The sequence below is a fragment of the Micromys minutus genome, assembly GCF_963924665.1.
Source record: "Micromys minutus genome assembly, chromosome: 12".
NCBI lineage: Eukaryota > Metazoa > Chordata > Mammalia > Rodentia > Muridae > Micromys > Micromys minutus.
Genome location: NC_137981.1, coordinates 40,952,975 through 40,971,372, shown reverse-complemented (window position 1 = coordinate 40,971,372; position 18,398 = coordinate 40,952,975). Strand labels below are relative to the sequence as shown.

Here is an 18,398-nt window from a genome sequence, read left to right as displayed (position 1 = left end):
CTTAAAAAAAACACTGAATTATACATTTAGAAAAGACGTATATGTATATGGGAGTGTCTGGAAGGAGAAAAAAGAAGAAGCAAATGATGAAATTATATTATAATCTCAAATAGTGAAAAATATTCTTTTTAAGTAAATTGCAAGTGACTGAAGGCTGGGAAATGCATGATATGCAGAAATGCAAGTCAGTGACCAGAGTATTGCTCATACAAGACAAATAAATCATAGACAACTAATGAAAAAGCAAGCTTCAAATCTTGCAAGGTCATATTTTGCACACTTTATAATCGCATGTATGAAAAATGACTGGAGCATATTCTGTAACTTTTCTGATAACAAGGAAGCCTTCAAACAATTTCCTTCTTTTTTCTCTCTCTATTTTTCCTTTTAAATTGGATATTCTCTGTATTTACATATCAGGTGTTATTTCCTTTCCAGCAATCCCTTCACACCTCTCTCTTACATTACCTCCATGAAGGTGCTCCCTCTCCTAGCCTCCCTCTCCTACCTCAGTGCCTTAGCATTTCCCTATACTGGGAAAACAAGTCTTCCCTGAATCATAGTCCTCTCCTCTCACTGATGGCAGAGAATGATATTCTTTGTTACATATGCTCCTTGAGCCACAGGTCTCTCCATAAGAACTTACAGGTTGGTGTTTCAGTCCATGAGATCTGTGGTAGGTTTGATTACTTAATAATTTTATTCTTCCCATGGGGTTGCAAACAATTTCTATGAGAAATTTTAATAAATGTGTGATTCTTAATAGAATTAGAACATACCAACATAAACTGAGCAGTGTGGCTTATAATAGCAAACATTATGTTAATGATATATAATGATTTACAGTTTAAATATTTGCAAAGTTGTATAATTGTGGCTTATGTGGAGATACATTTGATTTTAAAAATTCATATTATACACAACTTTTAAAACTGTCATATGCAGAAACAAATAATTGAGTAATAATATGGTAAACTAATTTCAACTGTGATGTAAGAAGTATATGTGTATATAACTGCTTTCCAGATTTATTTTAATATTTTTAATTATTTATTTTAATTAGAATTATGAATATGTGTTTATCTAGGGTGCATATATGAGTACAGGTATCTAGAAAATCCAAAAGAGGGTACCAAGTGTCTTTAAGTTGACAGACTTTTGTGAACTTTCTGTTTAGGTTGTTTTATTTAAACTTGAGTATTTTCCTCAACTGCTATAAAAATACACGTTTGAATATTTAGAGTGGCAAAAGAGGTGTTTGTAATTACAGCACTTCTACCTTTCCTATAACAATTAAACTCTTGTATCCCACCAACTTACTCTCAAATGCATGAAGAACTTAATTATAATCATTTCTATGTTATAAACACATAGAAATATACGATTTATGTAATTTATCTTCTATCTATCTATCTATGTGTGTATGCATGTATGTATCTATCTATCTATCTATCTATCTATCTATCCATCCATCCATCCATCCATCCATCCATCCATCCATCCATCCATCTATCTATCTATCTATCTATCTATCTATCTATCTATCTATTCACCTCCTCTTTCAATTTGACATGAAAAGTGATATAGCTTAGGTAACTATATTATTGAGAAACCATGGTTGCAGGGACACCTTCATGTCTGGAAGAGAGTACATCTCAGTGAGTGTCCTAGTCTTCTGGTGCTTTCAACATTCCATTATGTTTTCTACAATGTTCACTGAAATTCATTAGTAGGAATAACTGTGTGATTGTTTCAGTTTCATCAGTTCACTTGGTGTCTCTAATTATCTGATTGTAAATTTCTGTAATAGTCTCTATGCTAAAAGCTGAAAAATACAATAATAAAATAACATGGAAGTATAGCACAGCATAGATAAATAACAGTACTCCTCTTAAGAGTCATAGGCATCTTACAGCACACTGCTTCCAAAAGAAAACAGTGCCAACCATTGCAACCTCCTTTTAAATTGCTTGTTCAGAGAAATGAAGAGGCTCAAAAACTGATATATCCTATATATTTTGCCTTTTGCTGCATCCTGACACATGAGTTTAAGACCTTGTTGATAAAGACAATACACAGTTAGAATACAAGGCTTGGAAAAATTGAGCTGGTACTTACCAATAATTCTTCCTTGTGAAAACTAGCTTCCATAGTATTTGAAGTTGCTATGCAAGCTACTAATGTAAAAGAGCAACTGATAGTCTTATCTAGTCTTATATGGCTAAAATCTTTGAAGCACTAAGATAAGGCTCCAGTTGCTTAACTTTTTTGGCACATCTTGCATTAGGTCACCAGATATTTTAAATTGGATTCTGTGATTAAAATTTATAGAAAATTATGAAGAGTCTATCAAAATGCTAAGAAGCAAATCTATAATATCATCATATATAATAATCACATCGGAAAATAACTGAATAAAAATGCTTGTAATTTAATTATCTTAGCAATAATTGATAGTGTAGAGATGCTTGGAAGAGTAGAGGGAGGGAAATTGTGGTTTGCATATATTGTATTATAGAAAAAATCTATTTTCAATAAAAACTAATAGAAAAAAGTTACATTTAAAAACAGACAGAGATTTCAATATAAATAGAACATTTCCCTGAAAAGAGCATCACTCATTTTCATCACAATATACATTTAAGAATTCTTATTTTTCAAGAGTTCTTTAAGTATGAGCTCATAATTGGGCTTATATATGGAGAAGTAACATATAACTCAGAATGCAAAAAATTGCATTTTAGCAAGAGCAATATTTCAGAATAACACTTTTCTTTATATTTTCAAGAGTACAGAAGAATATAAAACATTTTAAATATATTTCTCTATAAGATACATGTAAAAACATTAAAAACACAATATACTTTAGTTCTTTGAAGTACCCACCAACCAGCATTTTATTTTTGTATAGGGAGAGAGCTATCAGAGAAAAAAGTAGTAAATTTTAATGTAAATATGGAAGCATTTTAGTTACTGAGAGCACACAAAGGATGGAAAGAAAAGGACTGGGAACCACCCCTGCAGTAATTAGGAGACCTGAGAAGAGAGGTTGTTATGACCAATAGAAATAACAGACAACATAAAGTTAAGAAAGGCAGATCAGATTGTGACTACTGAGTTCCTAATATAATGGATATTTTTGAAGATTTGACTAAAAGTGTGAAAAAGAAAAAAAAAAAAAATGTCTGTGGATTGAAGCCAGGGACTTGATATACAAATATATATTGTGTTAAGGGAAAATCACAACTTCAGAGTCACACATCTTTATCAGTTTCTGAAAAATTAGGAATAATGCCATCTGGCAAAGTTCTTTCATATTCTGAATATTCTTTGGCTAATATGTATATATAACTTAGGGGACTTGGAAACAAACTAGAAATGACACAAGGATCTTTCACAAATGAATAAAAATTAACACTGACAAACATTTTAAGCTATTTCAGAGTGTGACTGGCAGAAACATCAGGGAAATTAAAAACAATATGGAGACATATAATTATCTTGACAATTACAAGAACTTTAATTGTAAGTATATGTATATAATAATAAGATACATAGCTTTGAAATTCACCTGTCATGATTCCAAATCTTCATACATACCAGATTATCTATTTAGATGTAATTTACTGGTAATAGGACAATTAGTTTTCTCATTACTCAGTAGAAAATGGGAGTAAAATAAAATGAGAATCATGTTTATTGCTGCAAAAATCCCATAAACCCTTGATCCAGAATTATGATGATTTTCATTTTGTTCAGTTATTAAAAGCAATGTGAAAAATAATGAAGGGCTTTATATTGAAAAAGTACAATGTGTGAGATTTCTTACTGTAGTGTTCAGAAACAGTTAAAGACCACTGTAGGCCCATTTTTGCTCTTCTTGGCAGTATTTGACATAGTGAATGATACTTTGACATCACATCCTCAATTCATATATACTTGGTTACCTGTTTCTGGTACACCTGATTGGATATTTTTATGACAACAGGGCTAAAATTAACAGGATCTCTCAATTCTCCACTCTATATTTCTAGAATTATAGTTTAAGCTCACCATAGCTTGATTTTTTTGTGTCATGTTGGAAACAATATCTTAAACCTTAAGGTCTGACAGCAAATTTGATGCACTAAACAATCTCTTCATGGAAAGGCATTTCAAATGTTCTTACGTGACTGAATTTTATGTATGGGACTATTCTGCTTGTGCATATGCATATGTACTATGGGATATGGTACTCCTGAGGCTAAAGAAGGGCACTGGATTCCTTAGAGTCAGAGTTACTAAAGTTTGTCAGCATTCAACGCTCACGGACTGAAGAATTAGCAAGTTGTAATCAAGTTAATAAATGTGAATAATTGGCATTTTCAAATGTTTAAAGCACTATAATTATCTTTTAAATATCTGAATTATGTTTTATAAGTAAGTTATAATTAAATGATAACCAAGGTTATATACATTTTGACAGTATACACAGAAACACACACAAATTTAAGACATTTAAAATAAAAATCACGTATTCATAGATATTTCTTGAAGCAAAGAGGACCTCACTTAGTAACTGGCATCCTTCTCAAACAGAGGTAAGAAGCACTGCTTACATTTTAGAGTTGGAAAAATGGCCTCTGTGGACTGATGGAAAAGAGAGGGCAATAAGTGCAGTCACTCAGCTTGCTTGACAGCACATGTGACTTCACAATTCTCTTACTTCCATAAACTTACAGCTAATTCCTTCCTATCTCCCCGTTGTCACTGCTTCAGGAGACCTTATGTGAAGAGGTTAATACAGAAAATTATGTTTTCTGAAATGATTAAGTTAGAGGCATCCACAGAATAGAAATAAGTAATCCCACTGTTCCAAATATAACCAACTGCACATCGTTTCTGAACTGTTAAGACAATAATTTTAGCACAGCAATTTAAGAAATTAATAAGAAAATGAATATATAGCTGGAATTTCTAGCTATCTTTATTGGTGACCTTTTCTGTTGAATACTGAAAAGACAAGGGGTAACTATGGGAGCTGCGAGGAGAAGAGATGGTTATTCAGAGAGAACAATCACCTATACTCTGTCCAATGCAGGGGCAAGTCTTGAAAAACACATAAAAGTAATAATATATGGAGTGATCAGAGTCCATTTGAGATAATAGATGCATACATATGTGCATCCAATAACAACTAGTGACAACTTTTGCTATAAATGTAGAGGAGCACAGTAAGTGGTGATGGGGCTGGAGGGAGTAACGGTAAGGAAGAAATGTAATTACATTAATGGCAAAAATTTTTAAAAAAAGGAATTTGAAGTGTGAATAACAAAGAGGCATCTTGTGAGTTATTGTCTTATAATATTAAACAAGAAGTTTCTAGAAGTTTTCTTTCCTTTTGTATAGTTTAATATTTATAAATATCTTTTCATTTTGTCTATCCAGACTGGTTTCCCCTCTTACTATCCTCCAATTCCCTTCAACAACCTCCATTTGTCTTCCTACAATTCATTCCTTCTATTTCATCTTTCTTCAGAAAAGGTCAGGTCTCCCAGGGATCCCAACTAACTGTGGCATCTCAAGTTGTAGCAGGACTAGGAAGCTCCTGTCTTACTGAAGCTGAAAAACATAATGTGGTAAAAGAAAAGGTACCAAGAGCAGGCAAAAGAGTCTGAAATATCTATGTCACCTGTAGTACTAGGAAGTTTTCCTGAATCCAAAGAGACCAATTAGGAGGCAATCTAATGCAATCATACAAGGGCCTTTATTCATTAGCTTGAGCTTGGTTTAACTCACTGTAACTCAGAGGATGGTTTTGGTGGAGAAGCCCCAAATTCTCATCAAGATATGATTTTATAGAAAAAAGGACAAGTGTTCCTAGCCTGGCAAGCATCTACTAAATGGCTACAGTGGTGTTTTACATAACTGTCTAGTGCTGGAAGACACTTCACTTCTGTTTTCCTCCTAATTGGGGGTTGTTAGGCAGTGAAGTACCAGGAGCAGGCTTGGAAACTTGGGATGTACATTTGTTGGGGAATAACCGGGAGACAAATGTTAGATGTTGGATTATTTTTAGGGTGCAATCTAAAAAGTGGTTCTAGGTACTGGCATGTTCATTTACTAAAATTCAAACATAGGTCAGGTTCTTTTAGATGGAGTCTGAACACAAAACCTGTGGTTTTGTGCCCCTCTCCTATCTCTGGTAGCAAGAAAGTTAGAAGAAGCTCAGAGGCTTTGTTGTGGAGGAAATGGTAGTGACTTTTCATCACTATAAATTGAATAGCTCCAAGTTTTCTTTCATAAGCTAGAGTAATTTGTTTAAAATGAAAGGGTCAAAGGTAAGGAGCAGAACTAAAATGAACAGAGGGTCCAACAGGGTGGGTAGTGAGATGGGTAGTGGAATGGGTAGCTGTTGAATACGATTCTAATCAGCATTGTGCCTCTTCTCTCTCTCTCTCTCTCTCTCTCTCTCTCTCTCTCTCTCTCTCTCTCTCTCTCTCTCTCTTTTCTCTTGGTCAGAACATCTCTGACTTTGGCTATCAACTCATTGACCACTCCAGAGTGATCAACATTAAAAGAATCTTTCTTCTTTGGGGGCTGCACATGGCCCTGCCCTCTTTATGAACAGGAGACCAAGCCTCTTCCTGTTTTAGAGTACTACCTGTGCCAGAGAGCCCAGAGTATCAGTATCTCTCTCACACAATCCTAATGTTTGTCTTGTAACACCAATGAAGCTACTCCAGTTTCTGTGGCAGACATGCCCAATCATATGAGAACCACCACATCACAGATTAAATTGATTCTCATTGGCTCTTCTGAGAACTAAACCTGAGGTTCCATCTAGGAAACTAAGACTTGATCATCTGTGTGGTGGATGACATTAAGTGACAACTGAACAAATATATAGAACTTATTGCCCTGACATAACATAGCCTGCAGTGAATGCCCACTAGGTGGTGGTGGATGATAATAGGTATTTATCAATATCAGGGTTTAACTTTATGTCTGGTTACAAAAGTGGCTATAGACCTCAGAAATTGCTCCCATACAGGTGGCCTGACTTCTGTGACCTATGTGGTCAACCTATCTTCATCTTGTTGCTCTCTGCACTCATTGGGGTTTTCAGGTTCAGTAAAGTTGCCTATCAGGGCTATGCCTTCAAAGGAGGGTGTTAGCATAGCCAGCATGACCTAGGTAAATCAAATTCTGGGGGCACTGGTGACATAAAAAGACAAGGAAATCCAGTGGTAGTGAGGGCTCATTACTCCGTCTTTGTGTGGTTCTGCCTCAGTTGTCTTCCTATTAAGAGAAGATTGGAGTTGGCCCTGGGGTAGGGTTGATGTTTAGGCCTACAGAGGTAGGGTAGATGATGGTTTAGCAAGTAGGACTTTGGGACCAAGAGTGGTTTGGAGTCTGAACATACAGTAAGATGGGTAACAAAATTAAAGGATCTTTACCAATAATATAAAGTCTCAGTCCCCAAGTCTTACAGTTGTCTATTCAGCCTCCCTGCCATAAATAATGAAGATTGCATTTTTCCCAAAGTCCCAGGTATTGATTCTAGTCATGGTGATGAGGTCCTTATTAGGGTGTTCCCAGTGTATTCATCCAGTGGATTCATATGCCCAGGATGTACAAAAGAAGACCTCTGGGCCTTCACAATTGTTCTGTTGCTTACAGCTCTGGGATGTCCTGAGAAAACATAAAAGTATGGTAGTCTCCCATTGCACCAAACAATTGTTGCAACCAGAAGCTGGTGTATTCTCTTACAGTGTTACTCTAGAGAGATTAGGGTCCCATTCTTTATCTACCAAGTGGATCACAGAAGTGTACATGGAGATCTAGGAACCAGGTACCCAGGGGTGTTATTGGTAAATGGAGTTGACAGTCTTCCCTGTGGCCTTATTAATGAGGGCCCAAGTATGATTAATGGTTCTGTTGTGGTTTAAGTTCTGCAGTGTATGTAACAGGTAGGCTCATCAGGCTCATTGTAATTTGAGCTTGAGAGGACTGGATGGGTGCTTGATAGCTCTTCATTTCTTTTGTCTCTAGATAGCTCTGAACTGCAATTTAGTCTGCAATTCAAACCTGAGTAAGCTCAAACCATGCTGTAATTCCATCAACCTTCATGGCAGAAAGCATGATCAGAAGGATGATATAAGGGCCCTTCCAGCAAAGCACTAGTGACCCCTAGCAGTGCATCTTGACTAGAACCTAATCTCTGGGCTGAAACTGATGGGGCTCCAAAGGTGGGGCTGTTTTCTTAGAGATTATGAAGTTTAGGTCAAATATATTTGTGTACCCATTGGACACACTTGATATTGTCTAATAATTAGTGATAATCAGTTTCTGCAGTAACCTCTGCCTGTAGGTAGGCATATTGGGGGAGGGTAGATGAATCAAACATAATTTCAAAAGGGCTGAGTCCAATCTGGTATAAGGAGTTTCATACTCTATAAAGGGAGATACAGAGAACAGTCACTCACTTGTTAGTCTAGAAAGTCAACTTAGCTATAAAGCACTCTGAGGTCAGTAAGCACAAAAATGTTTTCAATCAATTCCTAGAATATCATCAAATCCATGACTTACCTAGGACAGAAATACAAGTCCAATGTTTGACCCCCATAAGCCTATGAAAACCATACCTTGGAAGAATATCTTCTAATGGTTTCTTTGTGAGCATTTGAACAGTCTCATGCTTAGTAGGGAAGCCTTCATTCTGTTCTGAAAGGTCTCTATGAATGCCAGTAAATAAGTGTATCCATTTTTTTTTCTGTTTATCTCTCTGAAGTCTGTTTTACAAAAAACTCCAGGCTTGGTGCTCTAGTATTGAGTACAAGAGCTCTTACAATAGTTTGCAACTACATTGATCAATTCACAAGCTTTATAGTTCTTAACAATTCAGGCCATGTTTTTAAATTGGCATCTCTAATTCTGATATGAGATTGTCAGACTAAGCCCTACATTCTTTGGCAATCCACATGTGAAAATCTATAAATTTATCTCACTATGTGTAGACCCATTTTCTCTTGCTCAATTAATTTGCAGTCTGTTGGCTTACACCATCGCCTATGACCCTGAGACCAAGTTTCTGGTCCAGATTACATCTTCAATAGTATAAGTAGCCTGGTCATGGAGTATAGAGTCCCCAGGGTCAAGAGCATACTAGTACAGGAGGGAACTAATTTCCAAGGCCTGTTTCATATGCCTTGTTGTCCTCTGAGATGAAGTCTTTTTTTTTTTCTTTTTAATACTCCTAACTGTGAATAATTACCAAATGTTTGGTCACTTATACAGTTCTTAGACAGAGAATTTTCTTTTTATTCTTGATAGTCTTTTCTTCTGTCATGAGAAGGCCTTTCTCTCTGTAAATAGCCTCATTGATATAAGCAGTAGCAAAGGCATACTAGATATTCATGTAAATGTTTTCTGTTGTTTCCCAACCCATGCAACGATTAAGCCTGATTGTTGTTTGACAGTAGTTAAAAATAATGTCAAACAGATCTCTGGGTATGTTTCTTAAAAGAAAAATAAACAAACATAAACAGATAAAAACAAAAAACAAACAAACAAAACTTATACTCTTGATAACATCTCATACACTGGGTCCTACACTCAGGGAAAATGAGAAAGTCAGCTGAGGACAAAGTTTATTCTTTTTTACTTCCTGATTTGCCTGTATGGTAAACAGTTACTTTATAATCCTGGTGGTGTACATAACTGAAAAACCCAAAAGATTAACCAAGAGCTGACTTCAATGCAATCACATTAGAGTCTCTTTATTACAAACCCCACCTTGGGCTTATTCAACTCTGACCTGTTGGGTAATTTGGTGAAGTAGTCCAGAACTCTCATCTGGACAAGGCTTTATAGAAAATAGGAGCAAGCACCTAAGTGAATGACTATTTTAAGCTAACAGGTGGGTGCTCTGAAATAAGATCATGGACAATCACAAAGGGTTTTTGATAACAGAGAATAAGGGAATCTTCATTTTAGGTATAAGTGTGTTAACCTTTTGTTAATTTTTTATTGAATTAGCTTATTTTCTTTGTTGTAGTTTGAAAATAGTTACCCTTATTCCACCTCCAATGAAAGACTTTGACCCAGAAGACCTTGACTCCTAATCATTTCTCAGCAGTACCACAAATTGGCTAAAACATATTTAAATTATTTTTAATATAGACTTTATACTCATTCAAAAACACTACATTAACATTTCCAATCTACACTAAAATGATTTTTACTTTTAAACTTATGAAATAGTACAATACAACATTTAAAGTAATATCTAAATTTGATACATGATTATGGATCTTCCATATTTGGTAATAAGGAGAAGAAAATTAAGTTCAAAGTGGGTCCAATACGTATTTAAGTTCTAAATGACTGCTGAATATCTCCTACTATTATCTAAAGTGAAATATTTTTGTTTAAAACAAACTGTAAATTTTTCTTGATTAATTTTACTAAAATAGTATAAGAAGCCATGTTTCACTGAAGAACACTACCTTTGATCAATAACTATAATGTAAGGTAAATTGTGTGAAGTTTATCAGAGTTATATAGCAAGACACTGTGAATCAGGCTTCTATGCACACTATAGCCAGGAGACAGCTAGCTATGTAGAAAGGCTGCAAATATATGTATATATGTGTTTAATTTTATTAAGTTATGCTCAATTGCCTTTTAATATGTTTGTATTATTGTATACAGTGCTGAAATGTGCATAAGAGGGTACTAGGATTTCATTCCCAAATACATTTATTATTATGAGAATTTAAATTTTTGGAACACATGCTGTGTAAAAATCTTACACCAAGAAAAATGAGATAACTAAGGAAAATGTGATTAATTACTTTCTGTTTGGTAGGCTTTTGCCTTTTAATGATTATAATTTAATATTTATACATCTGTTTTTTATTATTGAAACTAGTTTCTTTCCTCATAATACATTCTTTATGTATTCTGACTATATTTTCTTTTCATACTATTCCTAAATTTTCCTTTAGACCAATTGTTCCATCGAGAACAACCTCCTTTCTGTCTCCCATTATGAAACAAAACAAAACTAACAAACCTAAAAAAAGGATTATAAAGCATAATTACACACACACACACACACACACACACACACATACACACTTTAAGACATAAATTATTTCAATAGAACATTTTAATAGAGTATTTTGGCTTAGTGCAGGTCTTGTTTGTGACTACTGAAATAATGTCATTTTCCTAATTTTTTCTTAGCATGATTATTCTTTGAGTAGAGGAAAGCTACTCATTTATTTGAGTTAATTTTGTAAACAGCCAATTTGCTGAAGTTGTTTATAAGCTGAAGGAGTTCTCTTGTAGAAATTTTGATGTCACTTAAGTGCACTATTATATCATCTGCAATTAGTGAAATTTTGGCTTCTTTCTTCCCGATTTGTACCCCTTTGACTTCTTATTGCTGACTAAGTGCTCTGGCCAGGACTTTGAACACTATATTGAATAAGTAGGGAGAGAGTGGGCAACCTTGTCTAGTCCCTGATTTTAGTGTGATTGCATCAAGTTTTTCACCATTTAGTTTGATGTTGGCTACTGGTTTGTTGTATATTGCTTTTACTCTATTTAAGTATGGGCCTTGAGTTCCTGATCTTTCCAAGTCTTTTAACTAATGAGGTGTTGAATTTTGTCAAGTGCTTTCTTAACATCTAAAGAGATTATCATGTGTGTTCTCCCCCTCTGGGTTTGTTTATATAGGGTGTTACTCTGATGGATTTCGATTTACACTGCATCTCTTGGAAGAATCCTACTTGATCATAGTGGATGATCATTTTGACGTGTTCTTGGATTTTGTTGGCAAGAATTTTTTTTTCTATTACAATTTTATTTTAAAAAAAGAGAGATACATGTATAGATTTTTAAAGCCATTTTGGCATAACACTATATGAATATATTTTATCAGTACTTAATTCTTCAAGTGGTTTGATAGTATGCATTGAAATCTTACTAGTTTGTATCAATGTTCATGAGGGAAATTGGTTTGTAGTTCTCTTTCTTAGTCTTGTCTTTGTGTACTTTGGGAATGAGAGTAATTATAGCTTCGAAGAATGAATCGGGTAGTGTTACCTCTGTCTCTATTTTGTAGAATAGTTTGGAGAATATTGTTATTAGGTCTTCTGTGAATTTCTGATAGATTTCTTCACTGAAGCCATCTGTTCCTGGTCTTTTTTGTGTTGGGAAACTTTGGATTGTCGGGGTGCACCTCGACCAGCAAGGAAGGCACGACACTCTAAATTCTTATCAATAGCCTTTATTCAGGAACACCTCGATGCTGAGTACTGGGACCCAGAGCGCAAAACGTGCTCGCCTTATATCTCCCTCTGACTGGGGAGGAATGATCTGTCCCCCAGAGATTGGTATATTGCAACTCGCCTGATTAGCATAGCACCGCCTGGCACTAGGAACGTGTATGCACATGTGCAGTGTATATGTTTACCACAAAGCAAGCCGGATGTCAGCGCCACCTTAGCGGGTGCAGTCGAGCCGCTCCCTACATTGGATGACTGCTTCTTTTACTTAGGGTTTATGGGACTGTTTAGATGGTTTACTTGATACTGATTTAACTTTGGTATCTGATATTTGTCATAAAAATTGTCCATTTCCTTAAGATTTTACTGTTTTGTTGAGTATAAACTTTTGTAGTAAGATCTGACAGGTGCTTATCCCAGATCCTATAGTGGAAGCCAAGAAATACTTGCTGATAGAAGACTTCTATAGCTGTCTCCTGAGATGTTCTGCCAGAGACTGACAAATACAGAGGTAAATGCACACAGCCAACCATTAGACTGAGCATAGGGTCCTTAATGGAATTAAAGAAAGAACTGAAGGAGCTGAAGGGGTTTGTAAACCAAAAGAAAAAAAACAATATCAACTAACCAGACCCCCTAGAGTTCGCAGGTATTAAACCACCAACCAAAGAGTACACATGAATAGACCCATGGTTCCAACTGCATATGTAGCAGAAAATGGCCTTGTGGGACATCAATAGGAGGAGAGGCCCTTGGTCCTGGGAATGTTTGATGCCCCAGTATAGGGGAATGCCTACGTGGATAGGCTGGTGTAGGTGAGTGAGTGTGTAAGGCCACACTCTCAGAAGCAGGGTGAGGGAAGATGGAATCTGGGTTTTCAAGGGAAAACTGAGAAAGGGGATAACAATTGAAATGTAAATAAATAAAATTTCTTTTAAAATGTGATTCCATGATAGAAATGTAAATATGCTAATGATTTCATAAATAATTTTAATACAAAACAAAATAAATTTTAGTATTTACACTATAAAATGTAAATTTATCCAAGTTTTCTCTTAATATAGGTTTTACAAATAATTACACAGTTCAGACACAGTGAAAGTTAAAAGTACAGTAATCCTTTGACTATATTTATTTTCAAATTTCTAGAATGTAATTTTTTTTAAACCTACTAACCTACTGAACTCAATGCCTTCTTTATGTATTTTTCTCATTGGAAAATTAAAACACAATCAAACAAATTACAAAACAGAATAAAATTTAACATTAATAAAAGTAACAAGAAACCTATGCATACATACACACATGGGCACGCACTGAAAAACAGATATACATATACACATATACAGCCATTCTATAAAAACAAAGAATCAAAACCCAAACCTAAATGCCATTATGCACGTTCTATAAAATGAATAAGATCAAAAATTAAAATTAAAAATTCTTAAAGAAATATGATATAATAAATAAATAATTACATAGATAAATAAATCCACAAAAACTGACATGGAGTTTATGAGCTCATTTTGTCTTGGCTATCTCTTGCTAGGCTGTATTCTCTAAGTGTGTTTAGCAGATCCAATGGTGTTTTATGGGAGAAAACTGTATTTCCCTTTTCCAGATGATACTTTTGGAACTAGCTTTTTGCTTATGGACTGCAGATCATTCGTCATCACTGCTGGTACCCTATGTCACACCAGCCTGTGTAGGCCCCGAGCACACTGCTGTACACTCTGTGATTTCCTATGTGAATCACTTCTACATTTGAAAAGCAATGTTTGACACAAGCACTAGGTTCTAACAGAAATACCAGTACTAGTCATAAAAACTATACTTCGGAATAGTAATTTAGGGTATTCAAATGTCTCCCCAAACAGTATAGACTATTGACATACCTCATAGGTACCTCTCAAAGATTGAAATCAAGCCCCTAATGAATGCACCACACACCTAGGACAGAGGACCTGCCTGATTTGAGCCAGATCTAACCAAAAAGCACTCTTCCTGTGGTATAAACCTACAGTTCCAGAAACTAATCTCCAAGCTGCCTAAGGAGGAAAACAGTTATAGTTTTACCCAAATGTAACATATCTCAGCAATCAAAAGCATGGCCAAACATCTACAGAGATGCAAAATGTGGTACTGTCATGGGGTGCAGTATAACAAATTGCACTCCCTGCAGTAGATCCTAAAACCCTTTCAACAGAAGGAAAATCATGCTACAATCTAGAAAACTGACCAAGTTACAGGGCAAGTGAGGTCCTGGAATTCAGAAAAATAATCTAGTGGCTTTACCAGAATAGATGAAAGTTATTCCTTACTACATTCCAAATTGTATCCTTATTTCAAAGATATGTGTAACTATCACCATTCACAAGAAGAAGAAGAAGAAGGAGAAGGAGGAGGAGGAGGAGGAGGAGGAGGAGGAGGAGGAGGAGGAAGAGGAGGAGGAGGAGGAGGAGGAGGAGGAGGAGAAGAAGGAAAAGGAGAAGAAACAAAACAAAATTCTCTTTAGAGCAATTTGAGATTATCACAGAAAATCACAACCTGATACTGAAGAAGATAAAAGAACATGGGAGACCAGCCCCTTAGGATACATCTTTATCAAACCACTATATGTTTGGCCCAGAAGAATCACAAAAATTGAGTACTTCTAGAATAACTGGAAATGAATTGTGAAAGACAGTCTCCTAAAAATACATAAATAATTGAGACCAAAATAATAGCCAATGTACATGATAATGTAAAAGCTAAAAATTGTAAGTGATCCTGTTTCTATACAAAAGATTTTAGTTAAATAGTTATTGATAAGAAGGAGAGAATTAGCTCTTCTCTTTCCGTTCCCAGCGCAGCCATGGCTCGTGGTCCCAAGAAACATCTGAAGCGCGTAGCTGCTCCAAAGCATTGGATGCTGGATAAGTTGACTGGCGTGTTTGCTCCTCGTCCATCCACTGGTCCTCACAAGCTGAGGGAATGCCTGCCTCTGATTATTTTCCTAAGGAATAGACTTAAATATGCCCTGACTGGAGATGAAGTAAAAAAGATTTGCATGCAGCGATTCATTAAGATTGATGGGAAAGTCAGGACCGACATAACCTACCCTGTTGGGTTTATGGATGTCATCAGCATTGACAAAACTGGAGAGAACTTCCGTCTGATCTATGACACCAAGGGTCGCTTTGCTGTTCATCGCATTACACCTGAGGAGGCCAAGTGCAAGCTGTGCAAAGTGAGAAAGATCTTTGTGGGCACAAAAGGAATCCCACATCTGGTGACCCATGATGCTCGTACTATTCGATACCCTGATCCCCTCATCAAGGTGAATGACACCATTCAGATTGATTTGGAGACAGGCAAAATAACTGACTTCATCAAGTTTGACACAGGAAACCTGTGTATGGTGACTGGAGGTGCTAACTTGGGAAGAATTGGTGTAATCACCAATAGAGAGAGACATCCCGGCTCTTTTGATGTGGTTCATGTGAAAGATGCCAATGGCAACAGCTTTGCCACTCGGCTGTCCAACATTTTTGTTATTGGCAAGGGCAACAAGCCATGGATCTCTCTTCCTCGAGGAAAAGGAATCCGCCTCACCATTGCTGAAGAGAGAGACAAGAGACTAGCAGCCAAACAGAGCAGTGGGTGAAATGGTCTCTAGGAGACACGCTGGAGGAGTATTTGTACTCTGGCTAATAGAAGGCTTTCCAGGCAACATGCTAGATTAAACAGCATGGTGAAACTAAAAAAAAAAAAAAAAAAAAAAAAAAAAAGAAGGAGAGAATTAAATAATCCCTAATATAATTTCACTGATCTATTGTCCAATACAATCTGGTCAACTTTCAATTCTCATCTAAACAAATAACAGAATTGACTTAGCAAGTTTTAAAAATATACTTTAAACAATAATAACCAAAGAAAAAGAGGCCATCAATTTGAATGAGCAGTATCAGGGGTTGAGGATAAGGTTCCTAGAGGGCTGGATGCAGAAGAGGAAAAGGGGAAAGTGATGTATTATAATTAAATATATATATATATATATATATATATATATATATATATATATATATATATATATATACTAAAAAATAAATGACTACTGAAATGTCTTTTAGAGAGGCTTACTTACAGTGCCAGTACCATTTTTACAGAGTTATTGATATATGTAAAAGGAGAAACTACTTAAAGTTTTAGAAAAATAAACTACAAAACCACTGGGAACTACCCATGTGGCGCCCAGGGGAATTATAAAGTGACATATACATACTAATTAGCATAAAACTGGTTAAAATAACAGACTTATTATGTGAAGAAGGAAACGTACACCTGGGACCACACAACCTAATCAATGATTTCTACTTATGGTTTACGTCAACAGATTAGCACATATTCTCTACCTATCATTCCCTTTCATGTATTTCTTTCTACATTGTTATATCTTATACCAAAGCCTACTCTACATATTATTATAACACATCTTGCCCCACGTTACTGTCTCGCCGGCAAGAATAAACACAGAACACCAGGATCCTTCTGCAGCAAAGCCTTTATTGCATCTTGAAGAGGAAGACCCCGGGCAGGAAAAGGCACCCTAATTTATTTATTTATTTATTTATTTTAACACCTTTATTTTACAAAACAAAGATAAATGTACAGATTTCAAGCATTTTTGCGTAAAATTATACATTTTTGTCAGTACTTTTTTTCAGATTTTGAAATAATTTTTACATAAATCTATATGAATAGTCAGTACTTGATCTTTTTAAAGGTTTGACAGTATGCATCGAAAACCCAATAGTTACAATGAGCACAAAGTACATGCAAAACAAAATGTAACATGGAAATAGTCAAAGTTTTCTTGTTGTGTAAAGATTTTTTTGTTTTGTTTTGTTTTGTTTTCTTTATTTCTTGGACTTCATACAGTCTGTGAGTTGTTTCTAGGGCAGTGCGAGCCTCTGGGGTTAGCATCCCACTATCAGTGACTGCATATTATGTCTGTTCTTTTGTGACTGGGTTATCTCACTCAGAATGATATTCTCAAGATGCAGCCATTTTCTTAAGAATTTGGTCAAGTCATTGTTTCTGGTGGCTGAGTAGTATTCCATTGTGTAAATGTACCACAATTTTTGTATACATTCATCTTCTGAAGTGCATCTGAGTTCTTTCCAGCTTCTGGCTATTATAAATAGAGCTGCTATGAACATTGTGGTGAACCGTAATTTATACCCCCAAGGGTGGCGTGTCGCTGTGTGACTGGCTGCCCGCCAGTGGTCTGATCGTGACGCCCTGGGATGGGCAGTGACTTGGTCAGCACCATCTAGTGATGGCAAATGTTATTGCGACTCTCCACACAAAATGGCAAAAAATGATGACTTGTATATCATTCACTCTGATCAAAGATAAAACTTTTTCTATTATAGACTCCAAAACTGTCCTAATAATCACTTCTGTAACACAGTTCATCTTAAATAGTTGCATACTATGTACCATGTTCTGTTCTATGTATAATTGAAAAGAAAAATTAAACCATAACTTACAAACTATAATAGGATATTAAATTTAAAATAAAATGACATGCTTAGATTATAGTATAAACATCTCAGCAGCAGTATACAGCACTTGGTTTTGCATAGGACCTGAGTTTATTTCTTAGCACATAATGACTTACAACTATCTGTAATTCCAGACCAAGGCATTTCAGACAGTTCATCTGCAGGTACCAGGCCCCCTATGAGTACACTTACATTCATAAAGGCAAATACGCATAAAAATACAGAAATAAATTCCCAAGCTATTGTACATTTCTTTATATAAAAGCACATCATATATATATGCTACTCTCTGATACTTTGGGAGTAGTTATTTTTGTGACAGAATTTTCCTAAGAAGAACAAACATATTCCATTTACCTTTCAGCAGAAAATGGCTGAATCCTCCTAAGAAACTTTTATGTTCAATGTATCATTTCTGAGAGAACTTGTAGTATTATCTAAAGGAAACATAAAATCTTATTTGGCTTTGCTCAATTTAGTATAGCTGCAAATGATAGTTTTTAATAAATAGACAAGTTAAAAATTTAGTCCTTTTTCTTGATTGTTTGTTCTACTTTAATTAAACAGCAGA

The 18,398-nt window shown here is 35.4% G+C and overlaps 1 protein-coding gene across 1 annotated transcript; it reads left to right on the top strand.

Annotated features, from left to right (window-relative positions):
- Nucleotides 1-15,115: 15,115 nt before the first annotated feature.
- LOC308428254 (small ribosomal subunit protein eS4-like) lies at nt 15,116-16,019 on the top strand. Its single transcript, XM_080926667.1, has one exon. The coding sequence runs from the start codon at nt 15,133-15,135 to the stop codon at nt 15,922-15,924; it is 792 nt and encodes a 263-aa protein (XP_080782793.1). The 5' UTR covers nt 15,116-15,132; the 3' UTR covers nt 15,925-16,019.
- Nucleotides 16,020-18,398: the final 2,379 nt, after the last annotated feature.